The sequence below is a fragment of the Seriola dumerili genome, unplaced genomic scaffold, assembly GCF_002260705.1.
Source record: "Seriola dumerili isolate Sdu_G_001 unplaced genomic scaffold, Sdu_1.0 BDQW01000538.1, whole genome shotgun sequence".
In the NCBI taxonomy this organism is placed as follows: Eukaryota; Metazoa; Chordata; class Actinopteri; order Carangiformes; family Carangidae; genus Seriola; species Seriola dumerili.
This window is the reverse complement of record NW_019174793.1, coordinates 688,233-711,601: the sequence shown is the minus strand read 5'-3', so window position 1 is coordinate 711,601 and position 23,369 is coordinate 688,233. Positions and strand designations below refer to the sequence as shown.

The 23,369-nt window shown below is 40.2% G+C and overlaps 3 protein-coding genes across 5 annotated transcripts; 1 reads left to right on the top strand and 2 right to left on the bottom strand.

Moving 5' to 3' along the window:
• Positions 1-350: 350 nt before the first annotated feature.
• LOC111235892 (GTP-binding protein 1-like) lies at positions 351-14,331 on the bottom strand. 3 transcript variants are annotated; one of them, XM_022764466.1, is made up of 15 exons: positions 14,302-14,331; positions 13,801-13,994; positions 13,190-13,301; positions 11,040-11,220; positions 9,853-10,036; positions 9,291-9,455; positions 8,974-9,097; positions 8,176-8,290; positions 7,276-7,420; positions 6,336-6,518; positions 5,884-6,019; positions 5,525-5,703; positions 5,226-5,372; positions 4,385-4,438; positions 351-3,046 (listed from the first exon to the last, which is right to left on the bottom strand). In XM_022764466.1, the coding sequence occupies exons 2-15, from the start codon at positions 13,990-13,992 to the stop codon at positions 2,933-2,935; spliced, it is 2,031 nt and encodes a 676-aa protein (XP_022620187.1). In that variant the 5' UTR covers positions 13,993-13,994; positions 14,302-14,331; the 3' UTR covers positions 351-2,932. The 3 variants fall into 3 exon arrangements, with proteins under 3 accessions (XP_022620187.1, XP_022620188.1, XP_022620189.1); XM_022764467.1 differs by lacking the exon at positions 4,385-4,438; XM_022764468.1 differs by lacking the exon at positions 14,302-14,331 and having other exon boundaries at positions 13,806-13,885.
• A 1,241-nt stretch (positions 14,332-15,572) lies between these two features.
• On the top strand, positions 15,573-19,259 carry LOC111235896 (galectin-2-like). Its single transcript, XM_022764474.1, has 4 exons — positions 15,573-15,633; positions 17,366-17,439; positions 17,658-17,817; positions 18,836-19,259. Exons 1-4 carry the CDS (start codon positions 15,631-15,633, stop codon positions 18,980-18,982), a joined length of 384 nt encoding a protein of 127 aa, XP_022620195.1. The 5' UTR covers positions 15,573-15,630; the 3' UTR covers positions 18,983-19,259.
• Positions 19,260-20,708: 1,449 nt separating this feature from the next.
• On the bottom strand, positions 20,709-21,782 carry LOC111235869 (urotensin-2 receptor-like). The gene has a single exon (XM_022764439.1). It carries the CDS (start codon positions 21,780-21,782, stop codon positions 20,709-20,711), a length of 1,074 nt encoding a protein of 357 aa, XP_022620160.1.
• Between the last annotated feature and the right edge of the window lie 1,587 nt (positions 21,783-23,369).

The following is a 23,369-nucleotide window of genomic DNA, read 5'->3' as shown; positions in this document are numbered from 1 at the left end:
ACACGGATGCTTTTCAACACAGCAGAATAGATGAAAGTAGCACACTAGGTCTTTACCACATGATGAGAAATCTTGTGTAAAGTGGCATTTACAATATAAAGAAACCAAATTTATCAGATTAACTTATTATGCAAACATCTTGGACCCATAAATATCAATGGATTACTACTACACATTTCTGATTGCTGTATTTGACACCGTCTAATGGAAAGAAATACTAGTCTATTTGAACTAAATGCATAATGATGGCCTATAAATGTCCAAAGTAATTATGTAATCTGCTCCACTCATTACTATCATCACAGCATCACCTGAATACCTTCAAAGTAAAAAGTATTATGCACATGTCAGTTTTCTATAACATCTTTATTTTAAAAGGATTTACAACACAAACTGGCACCACTTAATTTAAATGGCATCTTGTTTATCCTTAGTTCTTCTGCACAAATTGTATTTCTGTACATACATACACACAAAATGTGTCCCTTCAAAAATAAATCCATGCACTATCAGTAAGAAAGAGGGTCCAAAGGTAAAAAGGGGAAATATTCAGGCAGTTCAGTGAGGTGGTGATCATCAGAAAATGGGTAATTAAAGAGCTCCCAAAGACTCTCAGACCAGACTGCCCAGGATGAAATCATAGTATGTATATGAAAGGGGAGAGTGAAAAGCCCCTGAACAAGAAAAAAGCCCCTTAAACTGTAGCAACCAATAACACTTTTAGTAACCTTCCCGATATAAAACTCTAAAGTGGGAAGAGGATACTTGACCAGTGGAAAGCAGCTGTAAGCGGCCAAAAATCGCGACTCAGTGTTTAGTTCAGTCTGATGAGTGGTTAGCGATGTTAGCTTATTAGGCACAATTTGAGACAACTTGCATTTTTAACTTGTGCACTGTTGGCTGCTGTTAACACCCTCAACAAAAACACCATACAGTCCCTGTCTCATGGTTTATCTGGATGACTACTATAGAGTCAATACTGAATCATACAGAGATGCCAAAACACTATGTGCCAAAAATGATTTTAGGTCTTATCACATGAAACAAACTGACTTCCTGTGTCTGACACATATTTGTGTTTGACCCCCAGAAGTTTAGAATATGAATTGCAAGCCACTCATTCATATGGAGTACACAGACATAATGTTCAGATTCAAGTCACGGTAGAATCTTTTTTTTGTGTGCGTTGTTCTTACTTGACCTTTGTATTGAAGTAAAGAAAATACTGGATGACTCATTTTTTGTGCACGAGAGCATCCGCTTATGGATTTTCGGTCAGCCTGCATCAAAGTGGAAGAAAGTTGTGCTTGTGCCGGCTTGGCTGAAAATACACTCAGTTGCCAGTTTATTAGGAACACCCAGCTAAAACCAATGCAGCAACAATCCTGCAGTAAATCCTCCCTTCGTGAAGGTTATAATGTTCAGTTTGTGTTGAAACCGTCTTTGAGAGGTGATGATTCAGCCGTATGATCATTTTGGAGGTTGTAACTTGTGGCGCTGTTGAGCAGAATTGCGTTATACAGAGAGGTTTTTCTGTCACTCTCATTGATATAAATGGGGTGGACAAAATTATATAAACACCTGTCAATAAAACATCATACTATTCAGCAGCACTTCAAACTACAGCCTCCATAAAGACCATACAGTTGAGTCAACACCTCTGTAAAAGAATTTCAACAGAAACTGAACATTGCAACCTTCCTGAAAGAAGGACTTATTGCAGCACTGTTGTATTAGACTGCTTTAGTTTTAGCTAGCTGTACATTATAAACTAGGAACTGAGTGTTATTTCCCAGCAAACGAAGGAGGTGATTTCCCAAGGACTTACACCATGTTACCACACGACAAAGCCACTTTGACGCGAGACTGTACTTGAGAAAATAGGAAGGACAATTCAGCCTCTTTTTCTATTGGCAGCATGAGATCTGCATGGATCTAGTAAAAGGGTTAGAAAAAGGGTTTAATATAAAATGTATAAAATCACCTTTCTATAGCAGGATTATCAAATGGATGAGAGACAGTTTTCTCTTCATCTGCGAGGAGATGCTTCATGGCAGGTGATGATAGTGCATTAGTGGCTCCAACCCCAGGGACAGAAAAGAACTTTTCTGTTAACTGGCCACAAAATTTTATCCAACGTCATCGCTGTTACAAAGTCAAAAAGACCCTCAGCAGGGGATTTCCCAAGAACAACCTTAGCTACCACCCAGAGCGGCAGTAGGGTAAATTAGCATATCAGCTACGTCTGATCCATCATTTAGCTGATGTGAGACACTTGTAACCCCTTCAAGTTTGGCATCGGTTCCCTTTCATTTCAATCAATTCCCAATGTGAATTCAAACTGCCAGTCTCAATGACAAGGAACTTTTTAAAAAGAAAATTGCTGTTTTTCAGCTGGTGAACACAATCTACCTCCTCAAATGACTGATGTGACTGTATGTGGACTCAGGCCCTAGTGTGCATGAATGAACGTTAGGTAGAGTTGAACACAGGAGGATGCAGAATGAGGAAGAGAAGAGGGGTGGCAAGAAAAAAAAAAAAGTAGATTGAAGTTTGGAAAACGTCAGGGCAGGGAAAGTGACTGATGCCTCTGCTGGCTGAGAAAAACACCCCCAAAACTTCCGTATTAGAAAATTTTATAATGTCACCTACAAATTGCAGTTACCTGCAATAAAACTCAAACTAAAAAAAAGAAAAAAAAAAAACTCAATACCATCCTCAGCAGCCTGTGGGTACATAATCCAATAAAGCTTTAAATTGACTTAATCTGGAAAATAATTCACTCTTATGATTCAAAATTGCTGAATAATCATTTTATATTAAAGAAACATGTGCAGTCAGTCTGTACACACAACCATCAGAGGGCCATGCAGTCACTTTTCCTCCCTGTAAAGAGATGACAAGGGCCGAGGAGAAATGAAAGGTTGTGCTTTTACGCTGTGCCCGCTGCTCCCGCAGGCAACGCTGTAGAGATTGTTGCGGCGTTCAGGCCTTTCCCTCGATGTCTCTGACCCCCTCTCCTGCGCCCTCCGCCTCCTGACTTGAGCTGCAGTCAGACAGGAACATCACAGTGAGCCAGCTGTTACATGAAATCAGCTTATAAATAAAGAAACAGCAGACAGCAGGTAAAAACCGCTCGGTTCACAGCAGTTTCAGATGTTCAGATGCATTCCTCACCCGTGTCTTTAACCAAAGAGGTTAAGAGGGTAAAGACAAAGTTTCTCCAAGGGGAAGGAATAAAATGAATAAGGAGAAGGTCAGGGGTTCCCCAGGAAATTTTTGGTGTAAATAGTAAATGTCCTACTATTGCCTCATTAAATATATATACAGCTTTTTCCTGCAGGTTATTGTTAGAGTTAATTAAAGTGTAAAAACTTGTGATATTAGCAGGTGTGGTTTTCATTTCAGGTGGGGAGGGCCACTTCCTCTACAATATGAGGAGGCAGAATTACCACCTCGTGGTTGTATGTCAGGTTGCAGGAAATATGGTCACGATCTCTGTTCCTGAGTTACAGCATTGAATAATTGCCAGAACATTATGACGTCACAGTGAGGTTGACCTTTTACCTTTTGGATATCAAAATGTCATCACTTCATCAGTTTATCCTATGAGACACTTGAGTTAAATTGTGTCATAATTAGTGTATTAATTCATGAGTTGTGTTTTGTGAGATCATCGTGTTGTATTTCATCAGTTCATCTTTAAGATGTAATGGATGTGAGGTTGTCGTGAACTTGAACTTTGACCTTTGCCCAACATAATCTAATTCCCTCAAAGCGTTACTGAGATATCACTTTCACAAGAATGGGACAGATGTATGTACAGACGTACAGACGTACAGCCGGACAACCCAAAAACATGACGCCCCCGGCCCTGGCTGTTACCAGCGCAGAGGCATGAAAAATGAAACTGCATTAGTTGTTTTCAAGCAGTAACTGGAAATATGTATGAAAAGTCAAATTGTAACTCATTGCAGTTCTGTAAACCTTTTAAAAAGTCACTTGAAATTGATATAACCAGATAGAACTCTAAACATTGACAGACTGGAAGAAATGTGCACAGTTAATTAATTTCTCTCTTTAAGAGAGAATTATTTCTAAATAAAAAAAAACAAAAAAACAAAAAGCGCATTGCTCCAGCTCAGCACTACTTCCCTGCTAAAAGGTGAAGCTGCTCAGTGGCCAGCAGAAAAACACCGCAGACGTACTGAGAAGCTTCCGGGTGAAACCTGTAAATATAAAGTAAGACTGTACAGAAAAGAAGTACGCATGCTCAGAAAGCTTTGGTTTGTGAGGTTTAGAAAGTGTAGAAAACCAACAACAAACTTTGCAAGTCAAGGACAAGGACCATCATGACTGCCAGAGTCTGTAGAATCCTCTTTACCTTGTTTTCTTTGTTGCCATCTTTACATAGAGCTTCCTCCTCCTCTGCCACTGTCTGATGCAGCATGCCAAGACAGGGAGAGAGGGAGGGAAGGACAGCAAAGGAGTAAAGGGCAGAAAAAGCAGAGGGGAGGGATGATGATAAGACGGCGAATGAAGAGGTAAATAAAGGAAAAAAATAAAAAGGGGGGAAAGTGTGTCACCGTATCGAGAGATGAAAGCAGGATATTATGGACAGGGTAAGGAGATATATGGAAGATTTGGAATAAAAACAGTTAACATAGGAGGAAGAAAAAAAAAATCGTATAATTGAGGAATGGAAGAGAAAGGGCAAGAGAGGAGACAGTGGAAGAAAAATTAACTGGCGTATTTAAAGACAAAGTCAAAAGAGCGAGAAAAAGGAGGCAAGTACCAGTTATAAAAGGCGACTTTAACATTCTCCTTCACAGTTTGTTGCACAAAAAAAAAAAAAAAAAAAAAAAAAAAAGGATCCAGGCATCGTACAAAACTGTTTTGAATATAACCGTTCCTTTTCATTTCAAGATGTTATTAAATATGATATATTAAATGAGGAAAGTTTCCCGTATGACAAGAAAAAAATGCAACTCAACTCTAAAAATATCCCAAAAATACTTTTTAGGACTCAGCAATACTATCCTGAGTCTTGTATCATGATCATAAGGCCAACTCTGCCCATGAATTTGACTTAGCATTATTCATTACATACTTCTACTAATAATACTGGCTACATAAAGCGTGTTCGCACCACAAAATGTTCATATTTCAGGCCTCACTTGTACGATCAGACATTATAAAGGTTCACTGGACATGGATTTACTCACTGGTAGCTGCGCTGTGTTAGGACTGGGCGGTCGTGCTGTTGATCCAGCCTCCTCATTGGCTGCTGTGCCGTCTTTAGAAGTCTTCTTATTGGCCTGTGTCTTGGACTGCTGGGCCTTAGCTGCCTGAGTGTTCACTGAATGGAGAAGCTGAAGACATAAGCACAGAAATTGTTAGTAAATCCGCCTCATTCATTGTTTTTGAATTTAACAGCGAATCAAATGTCTTTAATGTAAAGTAAATTTACGTAAAAGTAAATTAGGAAGATGTGATGTAGCTTCCTAATTTAAAGCTCCGGTACCTTGGTGATGGTGCCCACAGCTTTGGTGCGTCCTTCCCTGAACACCAGCTTCTGGTCACAGTGCAGGTACTCGGGGGTCTTAATGAAGCGGAAGTGAACTGAGGCCTTGTCCCCTGTCCTCAGACAGTCTTTGTTCATTGTCAGGATGGTGGCTGTCTGCCTGATGCTGCCACAGTGGACTAGTATGATGAGAGAGAGGCTCATTTACTCTTGGTAGGAATGTTTCTGGTTGACCATACACTTTTCATAAAGCAAGACCTCATAAATCCAACTGTAGCTGCACCCAAGACAAGACATACAAAGGCTGCATAATCTGGTGCATATCGACGTTAAAGGGATGCGACGGTGTTATCACTAACCCATGGCCTGGTATCTCGGGGATATCGTAGTTGGGTGATGAAGCACCAAAATCTCAGCCTCAAACTCCCAGGTGGCCTGTGGCATCAGCTTTGGGGAAACCATCACCATTCCTTTCCTTATAGATGAACGTTTGATCTGAGAAGAGGGAAAGAAAGTACAGAAAATAACAGCAGGAAAAAAAAAAAAGACAAACAAAGTTGGAGGAGTGGTGAAGTCAAAAATTAGAGACAGAAGAGTACCTGCACCCACACGTTGGGATTTACATGCATTACAAAACTGATTATAAAGTTAGGAAACTAATTCATATGCATATTAAATCCAAAAGTTTCAGAATAATTATCTTTTTCAGAGGTTTTATTTAAAACTTTACTTTGTTTGAAGTTGTCTACGTGCTGAATTTGCAGCAGGTAAAAGCATTAAATGTTCTATGACGGAAAATTCTCCCACATACCTTTTTGAGGGCAAAAGATGCCGTCTGTCCACCGCGAACCTCTCTGACAGGCATCCTTTTACGGTGGATGGATTTTACAGCAATGGGGATAAAGGTGCCAAGCGGGTCCGGGCCTAAGAGCAGCGTGTCGTTGAGCCGTATCAATCCGCGTAACGTAGTCCCTGAAACTACTGTGCCCACACCCTACCGAGAGAAGACCAACAAGAGGTCAAGTTAGGATCTGTCGCTCTTCTTGTCTTTGTGCTGTTTTCATCTTTAGAGACAGTCTTCATTAATATGAAGCCACAAGAGATTACTTTCCAACAAATGATGTCTTTTACTTGAGGATTTTCTACTTAAGAGGGTAAATGACAATAGCTGAAGCAATGAAACGTCACACTTTATCATGAATGTTCAGCCACAATCCTCTTTTCATCCTCAGAAAGTACAACTCTGTGCACTCTATTTTTTCCACAACCATGTCAACTTCCACTGCTTTCACTCAGCTAGCAATTAAAGAAGAAAATATTTAAGCTTTTAATGCTGTGAATGTGTTTTTGCAGTGCACATGATGTGCTTGTGTTTACCTTCTGCTCTGCTGTTAAAAGCAGTGACAACCTTCCTCTGCGTACAAATACTGTCAGTGTAATGTCACCGCAGTCCCATTCACATTCACAGGTTAGGTGTTTGACAGCGAGCGCACAGATTCAGTTCAGCGCTTCAGTCGAAGACATTTTCCCATGACACACTGCTGCTGAGAGACACATTGGTTTTTCAATCGGTCGTAACCCGCAACAGCAAAAGCTCTCACTCTGCTGTTGTGTCTCCGCATGGGATTGACCACTGTCAACCCTTCTGTTTGCTCTGCCCCTGTTGGCGACCACTTTCATGTGTTGAAAAGAAAAGAGTGGAACCCTGAAGAGAAAAGAGTGACTGAGAGAGTGTATGTTTGATTTCATACCGGTACTGAGTACGTGTCATCTATCTGGAACTCTGCAGGCTCATCGTTGCTAAAGGTGGTCCGAGAAGACAGGAGGTTCAAGAACATCTTCAACAGGTCCATGTTCTCCCCCGTCACATTTGAGATCTGGAAAATTGGACACATCCTGCAGAGAGAGAAAATGTCAGAGAACAACAGAGGGAATGTGACATTTAAAAATTACACTCTGTTCTGTTTAAGCTCTATTAGTTTCAGGAGTGGTGTTGCGTAGTCAACCCTATCATCTGACCTTCATGTGATGGCAGTCCCTTCAAGGACTAGCACTTGAATATTTACTAAAGTTTGAGATTTAAGACATCTTGACTAAATCAAAGATGGAAGAAAGAAGAAATGCATCTGTCTTACTACCTAGAACACAAACTGAGGCTGCGATAACAAGAATCTCTCCAACAAGATTCAATATTTACTCCAAATTATTTGTGGCTTTAAATCTTAAAATATTATCAAATCAATTCAATTTCTAAAACCAAAACACCCCTTTCAAAACAGCAGCATTGAAGTGGTCTGATAACATTAACAATGCAGCTACTGCATGTACCTGTTTTGCTGTGTGCAGCAGCCATTTTCAAAATACCAGTGAAAAGCATAGAAGATTGTGATCAATATTACTTTTAAAAGGGGCAATGTGTAAGAATTGACCAACTGTACAATTCATACTCCAAACAAAGAAGGGGAAGCATATTACCAGAGAATCGTATCGTAAGAAACAAGGGAATGTACTCTTTGGTCGCTCCTCCCCTCTCCAGTTCACTTGCTGATCCACTTTATTTCTCTTTGCACATCCCCAGCTTGATTCTCTCTCTTTCCTGACAGTGTGGTCCAGTCTTACCGCCCGTCCGTCTCCCTGTAGTTTGCTCTTACCTCTCTGAGCTGAAGTTGGAGGCTGTGACGATGACATCATCCTTGTTCTGGACCAACACTGGGATTTTCCTGCAGCCCGGTGACTTTAATAACCTCTGTAATAATTTTAGTGTCTCTGCAAATAAACACACAGATATCCAATGCATGAGTAATTCTCAAAAAAAAAAAAAACATCGGCTGTCACAGCATCTGAGAACACAACACACAACTTAGAACCACAAGTGCTACTTGTGGAAAAAGTAACTCCAGGACTCCTTGTTTTCTAAACTGCTCCCATTTGCAGGTTGTGAATTTGCTCTTGCAGTGGTTTGCTATTTATGCTAACTCAACTCTTCCTCTTTTTGTTTCACATTACAACCCTCCAGCAGTTTTGGGGGTGCAAATTCCTCTCTTTCCCTGAGAGGCTTTTATGGTGAGTAAGTGTTGGATTTTATACGCACTGACTTAACATAATTAAAGTAAAGCCAAGTAGTGTATAAAAGAAATTAGTGTCTACAAGCGTTTTTTAACAACAGAACGATAAGTATGGCATGGCTGTTATAGTATTGATGTAATTGTTGCCGTGGGAATGTAAATTATACTGAATTTAGCATGTAAGACGTTGTTCTTGCTGATAACTGACTTCTCAATGTGTTTGCAGTCTGAACATATGGGAAATCCATCGATAACTTATCTTACTTTGTTGGATGGTGTGTGGAGTTGTGAAGCTAGTTACTAAAGTTGTGCAGCTCTGTAGTTGGTATCTAACACCAACAGGTCTAGGATTTCAAGAGGGAATACAGCGGCCTGTCTCTTTACCTTGCAGGATGTTGGCTGGACACATGTCTATCTTAGTAACCACTACAAACACTGGTACATTTAAAGCCAGTGCCAGGCCCAGGTGCTCTTTGGTCATGCCAACGATGCCAGCGTTGCTGCCGACCTGAGAGGAGAGAAGAGGAACAAAGAGACGGGATGGTGAACTAGGCAATGAAAATTAAATATGAACAGAAATTTTAAAAATGGTGTAGGATTTTGCTAGTTTAGTAGCAAATATTTGAATTTTTCCAGATAAATAATCATCAATCTAAGAAACACAACCACACGTGCTTCCCTTTCCCTCTCCCTTCTCTCACCATGAGCATGCAGAAATCAGGCAGGTGTCCGGTCATGCCGAAGACGGTGGTCTTGAGGTACTTCTCGTGGCCGGCCAGGTCAATGAAGGTGATGACCTTTGAGGATTTCTCACAGATCTTGGTCCAGTCCAGGCCGCCACCGTGGCTGTCTGGCTTGTTCACCACCTAAAGGAACAGAGGGAACAGAATATGATTTATTGAGTATGTGAGAGAGAGTGCACAAAAAACTGAGAAAGAGAACAGATTCCCTTCTTTTCAGTCAAAGTTGGCACATGAAGAGAAATTCATAACTGCACTTTTATTTGCAGATAAGCACAAGTGATTTTTTTTTTTACATATTTGAAGGAAAATTTAGAGATGATTTCGACATAACACATTAGCATGGAGGTTTGCTGTCAAGCAAGATTGTCATCTTAAAGAAACCTGCTCTTCCCGTGTCACACCACAAGCATCCAGGTAGAGAGGGGGCTTATGATGGACAGTTGTAAGCAAAGTTTTGATCTGTGCTCAGTCCACTTTAACGCTGCAAAAGTCATGTCTTTGCAGATCGGTAGAAGCTCACCTGTCCCTCCTGATCGAAGCCGAGGATATCATTGCCCACACTGCTGGTTCTGCCGCTCTCCATTTCATGTTTGTGTCTGAAGAGCTTCTGGCGAGCGAAGCCTCTGCCATTGTCCAGCTCACCATGGGTCAAAACCCCCAACAAGGTGCTCTTCCCAGCATCCACATTCCCTACAACAGCCACTCTGGAGACAAGGTGAAGGAGAGGAGGGAAAGTGAGAAATACAGGGGCAAGTATAGAGAATTACATGTAGATACAATATGCAATAGTGCAGCGAAGTAAACACGTGCATATCTTGCCTGTGACTGCTTTAACTGAGCCTGTATCTTGTATATAGTGTGTTATTCTGTTCTACCAATGATTCTCATATTTTTGTTATTTTATCATTGAGCAGCATTGCTGGAGATGCTCAGTGCAAACTTTGCAGAATGATTAAAAGTTCAATTAAACTTCAGAGAATAACTATCATCTCTCAAATCCAATTCCATATCAACATGAATGAAACCCACATAAGACACGACACACATAGACGGAAAAGACATGTCAAAACAGAATAAACATTGCCAGCAGCAAAGTCAGGTGCAATAAGGAGTTGAGCTGTAATAAATCATAATCTGTCACATTCACAGGGGAATGGAAAATCCATCAGCCTATTTTTATCTATACCCATGATTTGTTTTCATTTGTATCGCATATATACATACGTATATACGTATGCTATATATACATATAGCATACGTATATATATATATATATATATATATATACCTATTTTGAAATGCGTAATATATATGTAAATGTGTCACTTTCAAGGAACTAAACAAAAAAGTTCAGTTGCAGAAAGATTACAAATATTACATATTTATGCCTGAATTTCATATGAACATGTCCGTGATATCAAATGTGCTTTTTAAATGATACCACAGAACATGTCTGTCACACAAGCTGCGCTGTATTGGTTATGTAATGGATATTAATATACTACAATTGGATCAAAAATAGATGGGAGATCGGCTTCTGCTGATAACACAGGATTGAAGAAAAGACTTAGGTCACTTAGGATTCAAGAGTTTTGCACATGAGCACTTTAATAGCTGATGAGGTAGGGGTAACTATTACTTGTTTACTTTCCTTACCCAGAGCTCCTATAGTGCTTTAATTGCTGACTCCTATTCTTTTGGTTTTACCTAACTTCCAGGAAATCCTGTTCTCCCACCCGCCGTCTGATGAGGTAGTCCCGAATTTTTCCGCCAGTGTCTGTCCTCTCCCTTAGCAGGATTAGGTCAGCCTCAATCTGTTCACACAGCGACCGCACCGTGGCTACCGATGCCTCCATGTCCTTCTCATCCAGGCCATAGTCCCCTCCATCTAAAGAGAGAGGTGTGAGGGGGTAAGTCAAAAAGAGCAAGAAGTAATGTAAAATTACACATTTGCTATTGGATGTGTGTTTTTATCTTGAGCACCTGATGAACAATAAACATATTCTTTGTCTGCAAAATGTCAGGGTTAATGTAAAGCCTCACCCTGGGAGCGGCTTGCTATATGACAGGGTGGTGACCAGGAGTATAAATAAAACACTGAAGGGAGACTTTGTGGAAGAAAGAATAAATAAACAGGTGGTTTATGGGAGAGACAAAGTGGGTGTGCTGTTAAGATGAGAAAACTTAATTTACTGTAACCACAGTACCTCCCAAAATGACTACACTATAACCAGTCTGCTTCAGATGCAATCCAAGAACAGCATAGGATGCCATAGGTTACTACATAAAGATATATCTTTCTTATGTAAATACTAATTTGCAGAGAAATCAAAACATCCGGTGTCTTTTTCAGGGAAAATGAAAAATGAAATTCAGCTCTCTGCTGCTCGCCTGGCCACATGGTTTAGGGTTAGAAGACTTGGAAACAAAAACTACCAGTCAGGCCAGTATACCAGTCAGCTGGCTGCTTGTCCAGTCACAAAACAGACATCCATGAACTGGTGAACAAGTGACAGTCCCTGTGCTGAGCAGGGAAAAATGACACCCTTTCACACATGCACTTTGACCCTTCCCCCAAAAGACCACATGGGTCAGACATGTTGCTGTAGCAGGCAGAAAATAACCCTGGCTGTCAACAAAAGCTCCCGCATCTGTGTGTGGGGAAGGGAATTTCAGAATGAAAACTAAATAGCAGACAAATGGGGGTCAGCTGCCTGGGAGGACATGCTGGGCCACAGCTGACAGAAGTGATGGCTCTGCGACTGCACACTGGTGGCCCGGCTTTTGCCTAAATACACTGATTAACTGCTTCCACCAAATACTTAAACAAATGTGAAACAATATCTCTCACTGCTTGAAAATGGTCAATGTGCAAATACAATGGTCTTTTTGAGCAGCAAAGCTACGCTATTCATATCTCCTAAGGTCAGCTGTGAGTGGAAAATAGACAGCATGATGGTACATTTTGTCTTGGTTTACCCTTGCTTTTAATTTTGAGGCCCCATTGTAAATTAAAAAAACAGCATGTCTGGGAAAACATAAAAAGCCTTTGGTGCCATCTATAGGATCTGTTCACCACATACACCACGTGAATGAAAAGATAATTTTCTTGGCCTGGGGTATGTCTGAGCACAGATGATTCAGTTACAGACTTCTGTCCTCTCAGTGTTACAGCATTATCTCTACACCACATCTAAAATAAACCAATCTCCCTCATTATTCAATAAGATCAGTTTTTTCCAGGTGCAAACAATTCTTTAACTTGTCAATAGTGCTCTCTTTGGCAAGTTTATAGCTGATATCAAAAGTTCACGTAACTTTAGTCTTTACTTATCGCTTTGTTCAATTATTTAAGCAAACTATAGCCAAAAACTGTACACCGCAGTAAATTTTCATCACATCTTTTTTTTTTTAAGAGATTTCGGTAAGTGATTTATATTTATTTCCAAATAACATTCCACGTTACATTCCAAGTTTTTCTTTGTTGATATACATTTTGACACATTCACATCTTGTTTTCATCATGGAGAAAAAGGAGTTGATGAATAGATTTTTAAAATAATTTTAACACTACTTCACAAATTATTGTATAAGTTTTTATGATTATTAAAGATTTACATGTTACATCTTTTACATGTTGTTCAATCAAAGCAATTATTAAATGGAGACTTTGCCCACTTTCCCCTTCATTCTCTCGGTACAAAACATAATATAACAACAACTAGATGCAGACAATTTGTTAGTTGATTGCTCCAGACATACAGCTAATATCTTGCAGAACAGGACTTCACATATCCTTCCACTCTTAACAGGTGTATGCTTCATCCTTAGGTTCCTGGAAAGTTAGTTGTCCTTACCTGAGCCCATTCCAACCACATAGATTGTCTCTCCACAGCCCTCATCTATCTGCTCCCTCAAACGTCGTAGTAATGAATCATACTGTTCCCCTGTTGGACTCACTAGGACCAGCTGAAAAGTGAGAGACAGGGAAAGAGACAACAGAGAAAAACTTGGAAAGGTCAAAATGAGAGCAAACACTGAGTCAAACAAGTCTTTGTGAGTGTCTTGAAGTCACAACTCCAACAAGTAATCTGAAGTCAAAGTTTTTGCTTTAAGGCAATGTGCTCTGCAAATCAGCCAATACAGTTTGGTTAGGCAAAACATTCAAATGTCTTAGGGTACTTATTTTCCCAGTATATAAATTACTTTAAGGTTTGGACGTACAGTAGATATACATAATGGCTGGGTAATCTGCCAGCTGCATGCAGTCACATACGCAGTGCAACATACGTGTCACTTTCTGGAGTTTTGCACAGCCAGCAAAAAATGTGCTGTGTGCAATTTACATGCAACGGGGACTCTGTAATGTAACGACACAGCATTCGTTCACCGAATCAAAACAAAAAGCTGCGTGGTTGCAACATTTTAAAACCTAACAGTACTAGGTGCAATTTACAGTGAGGCCCACCTTACTGCTTAAGTCTAAATGCTCCGCGGACTCGCCGTTTGTAGCCTCGCCGTCTTCAAAGCCCTCTACGCCGGTTGGATCGTCAGCACATCCCCGGTCAGGTGCAAACATACAAGCGGGCACTATGGACTCTGCTGCGGCTGGTATTGCAGCCGGGCATATCGCTGGTTCTGTCGTCGTTACCGACGCCATTTCTACAGATAGAAATAATGCAAACGCAGAAAAAATTAATAAACAAACTAACTTGTCTCCCTTGCTTGGCTCAACCCGCTTTAGCCGTTGGCAAAGACAGAAAGTTAGGTTGATTATCACAGGCAGTTAGCTAATGCTAACAATATATCGAACTTGCTGTTATAATATGTTAACACCCTAAAACTGAAAAAATATTTAAATAAATCGCCATAGCTGTAACATGTCAACTACATTTTTGAACTTCTGGAGAACTGAATGGTTATTGAAGCCGAATTAGATAATAAAATCTCTTATGAAATGAAGCCATACCAGACGTTGGTGGCTAGCTGACAAGCTAACTTGGTTGTTTATTCGAGTTAGCTTCGGTTTGTTGGCACTGAATGTATGACACGCCCATCTTCAAAAGGAGACAGAGGATTGGCTACCCTACTGAAAGTCACTCCCACTTCCGACGTGGAACATACGTCGGTGTTTTTGCTCGGGTGAAACCGTGAAGCCATGACCTACTTTCAGACACACACACACGAACACACACACACACAAACACACACACACACACACATTATGACATAATAATATTAAATAACTTGGAAACTAGCATTTGCTTGAAAAAAAAAAGAATTACGCAATATCATAAGGGACGCATCTGGCTTTTTCTGTTTACTGTACTTTGTATGAAGTTAACTGACAAATAAAAACTATTCATTGCATTTATTTTCAAAGCACCCACATTTTACTTTTAGTACCTAAAACCTTTGCACAGTATATAGGCAAGCACAAGATCAAATAGTTTCAAATGGAAGCTGCTGATTGCTTCTCCTGCTTTGCTCAGTCCAGTAAAATCCTAGAACACATACATACGTGAAAAATTACATTTTCATTTTCAAGTTTACATGATCATTTGAATAGAGTCCCCTGTAGGCTTCTATAATGACCTTAACATTTCTAATTTTAGCCTGTTATTTTTCTGCACCAGATGCTTTGAGGATGGAAGACTATTATAATCAATGACTGCGCATTTAAGACAATCAACCCTTTATTAAGAATTCACATTTCTTATTTGCAAACAAGTCTAAAGCCTACTTCTAAAATATGGTCATATGCTGTATTAGTTCATCATTTGCATCAATAGCTCTTAATGTGAGGGGTCCAATCAATAAAAGTAATGCAATTCCTGCATTACATTTCATTGATATTTTAATGGAATATACTCTACCTCTACTGGTATTTAACAGTCAGTGCGTATTGTGTTGTTTATGGAGTAACTGTCTTTAAGTAAGTTTATAAGTTTGTTCTGAGTACAGTTTGATTTCTATTTAATAAAAAAAAAGTATTAAGTCTGTCAAGCCAAACATGTGAATATGTGTTATTATGTTTACAATGCATGGACTGTTTTTATTTATTCTCCTGAAGTTGAATTTCCACCTGATGTTGTGGCAAACATCCTGTAATATGAAACAGAAGAGCGACCCGGTGGCTTCACTGAGGATCAAATGTCGTCACATGTGAATAGTCATTTTTTTACAACTCCCTCCCTGTTGACGGCTTCCTGCCCCTGATATCACCAGTGTTATATAAACCACTCACCTGCCTGCAGAGCTTTGTCACTCGCGGCGAAACCCACTAACAACAGCCAAGATGGTAAGTGGCATGAAAGAGCTTCATTCATAGGACATTTCTTCATCCTCCACATGGACAAATATCTGCATTCATTATCTTGTTATTCCTATCCTTATATAGAAAATGCTTATGACTTAACTTTAATGTTTAATGTCATTATAAATACACACACAGGAGATATAGTGCATTCTTGCTGTCAAAGACTTTAGCAGTCTGATTGCACTTAAAATATTCAAACACATTCACACATTTCAGATTTGGATGGTAATAAGGTCAAAGAGATATGTTTTAAAGAGGTTTGTGATTTGCAGAGTCATTAACACTGATTCACTCTGTATTGTAAAGATGTTGATGGCTTAATTTTAAATCCATAGAAAAGACAGGAAAGGTTTTAACATCTTTTTTTGTTTTTTATTGGATATAGTTTTTTTCTGTAGATGTAATTTGTGTATTTTGTCAAACACTAACATTAGTTCAGGGGTCACAGATCCCTTGATCCTTCTCACCGTCATGTGATTTGATAAAGGTGTAAGCACTGTAACCAATGAGGAGCAAGGAATCTAAAATATTCACGTATCTAAACCCAGGAAAGGCTTTACTCGTATCTTTATTAAGTAACTAACTAAAATCTAAAGAAGTGTTTGCCTCAGTCAAATCACAGTTTTCTTTAGCCTCTTCGATCCCTGTGAGACATGCATTTATTGTTAGGTATAATACTCTGGCAGTGGCCTGGGACAAGAACACGGGCATTGTGTTCGGGTGATGCACACTTCTCTTAGTTATCCTTCTCCATAGTTAGGATAACTCAAATCACCACAGGGATGAATCAGGTGTAACTTCACTTAGTTATTCTCCAGCACCTTGCCCTGTTTAGTCAATGATAAACTTATGTTTGAACTGATGTGAGATAGGGGACAAGACATGAGTTCAAAGAATATATAGTGGGTGGTAAAGACTGAGGTATCTTTGGGTGTGGTTCAGGTTTACTGGGGCCAGGATGTTGATGTGTAACCATCAGGTGATGCAGTTATGTAGAGAGGTGTGGCAATGGTACCTATCTAGTGTCTGCCGATGTATCATAGAAGGTCCCAGCATTGGGTGCCTCTTTATGGTTTTACTGTCTCTGCATGACGACCACATGTCTGAGCAAATAAAGCACCTTCCTGTTTCAGTACTCTGTACACTGTTCTACCCTGGTTGATCATCAACAGCGAAGATAAAAAACACCTAGGATTATCAATTCTCCCTCCAGAGTACACTGTGCAAACAGTCATTTAGATTTGTCTCTAAATAGTTAAATTAAAGCAAAAGCTTTTTCAAAACAGGACATGACAAACAAGATTATTGTTCTAAAAGGTAACCCCTTCCTCTTTGCACTCTAACTTCACAAACAAAACAGACACTTTACTTTAATGACTATGTTATAGAAAGAAACCCATCAGTTCCCACAATAAGCAAACACTTGGCGACAGTGGAGAGAAAAAAAATTTGTTTTTAACAGGGAGAAACTTCCAACAGACACATGAACATGAGGAACAGAGGAGTCAACAGTTTAGCCATTTAGCCTTCTCTCTTCCCAGGTGGTAGTGATCTTGGTGGCTTTTTCCTTTACAATTGTTTTTGTATAAAAGCTGTAAATCGACTTGTTTCATCATTGGATTTTCAGTCATTTCAGTTAAGACTCGTCCATCCATCCAACCATCCATCCATCCAAGTCACTTCCCATGTTCCTCTTTGTCGTTTCCCTTTACAGAAAGTCAAGGACATGACATTCAAGGAGGGGCATGAGCTCAAGATCCGCATCAAGCCCAAGGATGACTGCAATACGTAAGTTGTCCTCTTGAGATATCAATTTGTCAAGTGCTGACAGACTTTCTGAAAATGATCAGCCATCATCTCTGGTTCATGCAGCTCCGTTTTCAGATGTGGATTCAATGACATTTAATCAAGAGGAAGTTGATGTTGTGTACGATAGGTTAATATATCATCCACTTCTTCCCGTTTCATGCGCTCTTTTGACCTCTATGTCCCTGCCTTCATTCCAGCTTTGCCATCAACATCGGTCATGACTCTGAAAACATCGCAATGCACTTCAACCCTCGTTTCAGCAACAACACCATTGTCTGCAACTCCTTGTCTGGGGGATGCTGGGGTGACGAGCAATGCGAAGGAATCCTCCCCTTTTCACCTGGGGAGGAATGCAAGGTGTGTTGGTAGAGTATTAGGGTATATGTTAAGTTATCTGCAATCTCAAAATCCTGTAGTCTGAGACAACAGAACCATTTAGTCAATAACACAGATACAAGGTTCAGTGTGAAGGATGTAAGTACAGTACAGTACAGTACAGCGCAAGATATTGGTAGTGTAGGAGTCATCAAGTCAATGAACTGACTCAGTAATGCTAGTTACAGAGCTACATTTTGCTAACATTAGCCACCATAAGCTACTGCTCATGCAAGATCATGAAAGGCTGTATCAGCAAAATCTCAGAGTATTTTGAACTTTCCTGAATTTCAAATGTCAGAATATGTTATTTATTGTCTCAGAAGTTACACGGTCTCAATTTAAAGCCATATTCGCTTGATTCAAATGAAAGTACACACAATCATCAACGTGTCTTAATATTTCAAAGGTGAGTTCAAAGATTAACCTGGCAAACAAAATTGTGCAACTGATGAATCTTATAGCACAAAGTAAATTTCTTACATGTCTCTAAAGATCTTCATCACATTCTGCAGCACCTAAAATAGAAGAAAGAATGAAGTTGCATTCTTATGGTTGTTTAGACAACAAAGGCTTAAAGCTGCTGCTTTTAGGTGATTATAGTTCACACTAAGACCTTCTGTATTTGAAAGATTTCTTTTTTCTTTTTTTTTGCTGTATTTGTCACAGTCATTTGGCTCATGCTCAAGTTTCAAATTGTCTGTAGCCACAGGGAGGTTATTAGTGGGCTTGGTATCTGTGCTGTAACAGTTAGGTCAACAGACGCTGAGCTATACAATCAAGAAGGGGTTTATAGGCTCATAAAAGTTAATCACTTCAGAAAGAGATAAATAGTCTCACTTTGATGATTCTGCTCAAAATGCTGTTTCAGTCGTTCTTTTCAAATACCGGTTATCTTATCGTTTAGTTGAGCAATAATGCCAGAGTAACTGACTCTAACACTGACACTGGAAGATAAATTGTGTGTTTTGTCTCTCTCTCTCCCCCTTTCATTCATCAGTTTTACATCAACTTCAACAATGAGCAGTTTTACATCAAGCTCCCTGATGACTCCATGATGAATTTCCCCAATCGTCTGGGGGACGTCAAGTACAAGTACTTTGACGTCAGCGGTGATGCAAGGATCATCGGCATCAAGATCAAGTAGACGCCGACCATCGACTTCACCTTTGACTCTTGGTCTGTCCACCTGCTGTTTGTTGCTGAAATAGCCTGTTTTAAATTACTGAGGCGAGGCCTGATTAGTCATCTTTTCTCCTGTTGAGGCTTATAGAAATATAACCCTAGAAATGTACATCAACATGGATATTGTAATAAGAGGAAATGGCCTACAGAGGGAGCCACAGCACATCTCACCAGACTGTGTCTGCTTGACATCTCTTCAGTCACTGGGTTTGTTAATAAATGCTGTGAAAAAAAAGGAAAGAGTGCCATCTCTGTCTCTGACTCTCTGACACACACCATACAACCATACAACATAATCTCCAATTATGGTACATAAATCTTAATTTACAATTGATGTATTTTCTTTTAAATTCATGCAACATTCATGCAACAAAGACACACAATCATATATTAGAAATATATATAAAAAAGGTACTATCTGTATTTCTTTTTTTGTGTCAGGATCATTTTTCCACTCCAAGAAACCAGACTTGTTTTCACAGATGAAAAAAATTATGAAAAAAATAAATGAAAAGATGAAAGAAAACAATTATCCTTGGAAAAAATAAAAATAAAAAAAAATCCCTTGCCTTTCAGGACTTCCATAGTTCAGAGAAAGACGTCTTAGACCACTGTTATTTCAAATGTTACTTCAGTGCAAATGGAACATAAAGCAAAGAAATGACTGCATGTTTGAAAGAATCTATAAAGAGATGTCGACATACCTTTAAGAGAATTAAATCATATTACTGAAACTGTACGATGGTCATAGGTTAATTTCCCTCTATTGTATTTGCATTATTCTGCATAAAAATGTTTGCGGTACTTTTTAATTTTTAAATGCAAGTTAGTTCAAAACTGGTATTAGACATTTGCCACATAAAAAAATGTAATGTAAAGACAAAAACACAAATTAGAAACACAATAAGAATTGCCTGTAATGTGAATGTGTGAAACAGATAAAACAGGTTAATGCAAAAGGAGGGAGAATATACGACAGAGATGATATGAAGCACACTCTTACAGAGACAATTTACAGGAGGACTCAAAAGCACCGTGGTCGTGGGCCGAGGAATGTGGCACGATGCAACCACATTCCCTGGAAGGAGATGAAATATACTTTGCATGTGTGTGTGTGTTTATGAGATGGATGGCAAACAGGGAAGTAAAGGAAAACAATTTTACAGTTTACATTTCATTTCAATTAGAAAGATTTGAATTTTTAACAGTAATTGCAAAGTAATTGATTGCTGTGATTGTTCTGATCAGTATTTCTTCCAAAATATTCTCAGAACTTTTGAAAATCGTGTTTTGAATTCAAACCTTTTTTAGTTTGAAAAATGACTCGCATTTGAATCCCAAGATCCCCAGCTAATTTGTATGAATTATATCATCAGTGTCAGCAATTAGAGATTGTCAGACAGGCATGTGGGGATGTGTGTTAGATTATATAACAGAGAACAGAAATACTGTGTCATTTGTGCCGTTTGCCATCCAACCAGAAGGCTTGTAGTCAGACTCTCATGTTAGCAAACATCCACCTGCTGTGCTGAAGGTTGTAGAAAAGTGCTACTACAGAGTACAAGTGTCTCAGAAATATGACATTTTTCAGTTTTGTAGAAAATTGCTGGAACAGAAATGTCCTCTGTCAGGCTGGTGGGTGAATAACATTTTTTTCGCTTGAGTGTTTATGCTTATTCATTCTTCCACTAAAGGTCCTGCAGTGGCGTGGTCACGGCTGATCCAGGATCAGCCCTGCTTGACCCCACGGACTGACCTTTCTGGGACAAGTAATCTTTATAGTTCCGGGTCAGAAGAGTGTAAAGAAATGGATTGATGCAGCTGTTCCCGTAGGTCAGACACGTGACAAAGAAATTCACATAGTTATGAGCAGCTGCGGACAAAGCCTTGAGAGACTCTGGAGAGAACAGTTTGGCAAGCTGCCATCCCCAAAAAGGTAGGAAACAGGCCCAGTAAGCCACCACGATGCTAAAGATCATTGATACGACTCTTTGTTTGAGTCCTCTCCTTCGGACAGAGCGGCTGCTACCTCCCAAGCTAACCTGCGCTGCCCAGTAGCGCCTGGCTAACCCAACATACAGCCCAACGATTACCAACCCAGGTGCTAAAACACTTGTAAAAAACAGGACGGTGATATAAGCCTTGAAGGCCTCAGGGGTCCAGGTAGGGAAACAGATCCTCTTAACCAAACCTGCCGCAGTGGGTTTTCCCTCCCTGAGTCGGATCATCACCATCATGGGAAGCGTCAGCACGACAGCTAACACCCAGATAATCCCCGCCGCTAGGCGTCGTTTGCGGGACGAGGACCTGTGCGCGCTGAAGGGCCTAGCTACAGCGCGATAGCGCTCCAGGCTCATGGCAACCAAAATGAAGACACTGGCATGCATGGTGAGGAGATCTAGACTCAGCAGGATGCGACAGCCGGCCTCACCAAACAGCCAGTCATGGGCCAGGTAGGTGCAGACCACGAAGGGGATGGTGGAGAGGTAGAGCAGGTCAGCCAGAGCCAAGTTGACGATGTAAACGTACATGGAGCCGGTTCGGCGCAGAGCAGCCGAGCGTGTGATGATGAGTGTGTATGTGTTGCCTGCCACACCCATGACACACATGATCATCAGTGTGGCACCGAGCAGGGACGTCACCCACAGTCCTCCGCTGCCTCCGGCACTGCCACCGCTTTCCTGGGACCCTCCATCTCCGGCCCCTGGGCTCGCGACAAGTCCCAGCTCTGGAGTGACGGTGGCATTAGGAGTGCAGTTCATTGCAGGTCAGAGGTCAGGTTCTAATGTTCAAGAGCTAATTCATACAGAGTTCTTTAACATTTGGCTCCTGAAATCGGAAAAGGTTTAAGGTCTGCACGAGCATTTCACGCTGTGAGGTGAAGAGTTAGAGAAAAAAACTCTTTGAGATTTGTTAGAACCAGTTGTTCAAGATAAATCCCAGAGAAAACAACAACCGATTAATCCACAGACACAACACTGACATGGCCAGCAGCTTCACCGACTACAGAGCTGCCTGTGGCTTGCAGCAAAAAAAAATAAGGTCGTCCATGTCCTCCCATACTTCTCTTGAAAAATCGACACAGCGTTAAAGCCTCCAGCGAAGATTTAAGCCATGGGGAAGCCTCGGACATGAGGGATGTTCTCAGTCACAGAGTGCTGGAATTTTCTTCGGGCTGAAGTAGGTCTGACAAAGGTCGTTTGGGAGCAGCAGCAGGGTGGCACAGTGAGTGAGGTCACTGCCTTTCAACTGGACAAACTGTTCAAAATCTCTGATAATTAGCTCCTGCGGTGCAAAGATGTGCTTGAGAGGATTTCACTGACTTTCTCCAGAGAGTCTCACTGGGGGATGAAACATTTATAATGTCCATCTTTTAACGTGACCCTTTCTTCGTCAGCACGGTGTCCTGAGCAGCAAAGCTTCTTGTCTTGACTCTACAAATTATGAGTGAACCAACAGCTGTAATGTGCTCAGTCAAAATCCATCTTGTCTTCTTTCTTCTACATTACCACCTGAGTGCAGGCACATCTTTTTCTTTTTTTTTTTTTATACAGATCATCCATGATGCTTCCCAGCAGCGCCTCCTTATCCGTCTATGGATCCACTTTGAACACAGATGAACTTTAGCTTCTCCTTGAATCTTCAGCCCACATTTATCTCCCACTTTTAGATAATACACTGTTGTGTCTGTGTTCGTTGGAGGTTTTTCTGGTCACGCTCCTCTCCCGCCTCTTCCCTCTTCTCTTCTCTCTCTACTGTCCTTCCTCCTTCTCACCAGGGTGATAAACTAGCATGGGTCTACCGATTCATGAGGTATTCCTCTCGGGCCTCAACCTGCTGTCTCTGAGCACCAAGGTGTAGTTTTAGACACCCAGAAATCATTGACAGGGGCGACTGTTCACAGCTACACAAACAAATGTTACACAGGTGCACAACCACTGTGGGATTATTGCTTTTTTTTAAAAAAAAAACAAAGGAAAATATTTATTCATTTTAGAGGTTAAACTCTTAAAAACAAACCACCTTCATACATTTAATATTTTTCTCTTAACTCACCTTCAGTCTGATATTTGATTTGATGTAATGCTACGACATTAACAGATAAATATGTGCAGACCCAACATTCAGGAGAAATATTTTTTATTACTCATCATCAATAATTTCATATGCTATGTCAGTCAGCCTCGGTAAAAGCAAAGAAATGCCTTTAAGATAACGTATGTCACCAAACGTGAGAATCTGTTTAACTGAAAAATAGAAAAGAAAAAAAAAAACAAAAAATGAAAATATCACTAAAATGTATCAATCGGTTGTTTGATATCTATAAAAACAAGGGGAAAATAACTTAT

Coding starts and splice junctions, on each gene's coding strand:
- LOC111235869 (XM_022764439.1), bottom strand. CDS start 21,782: ATGAACTGCACTCCTAATGCCACCGTCACTCCAGAGCTGGGACTTGTC.
- LOC111235892 (XM_022764466.1), bottom strand. CDS start 13,992: ATGGCGTCGGTAACGACGACAGAACCAGCGATATGCCCGGCTGCAATA. Junction 6,519..7,275: donor ATGACACGTACTCAGTACCG/GTATGAAATCAA, acceptor TTCTCTCGGTAG/GGTGTGGGCACAGTAGTTTC. Junction 4,439..5,225: donor CTAACACAGCGCAGCTACCA/GTGAGTAAATCC, acceptor ATGCTGCATCAG/ACAGTGGCAGAGGAGGAGGA.
- LOC111235896 (XM_022764474.1), top strand. Junction 17,440..17,657: donor CCCAAGGATGACTGCAATAC/GTAAGTTGTCCT, acceptor CCTTCATTCCAG/CTTTGCCATCAACATCGGTC. Junction 17,818..18,835: donor CACCTGGGGAGGAATGCAAG/GTGTGTTGGTAG, acceptor TTCATTCATCAG/TTTTACATCAACTTCAACAA.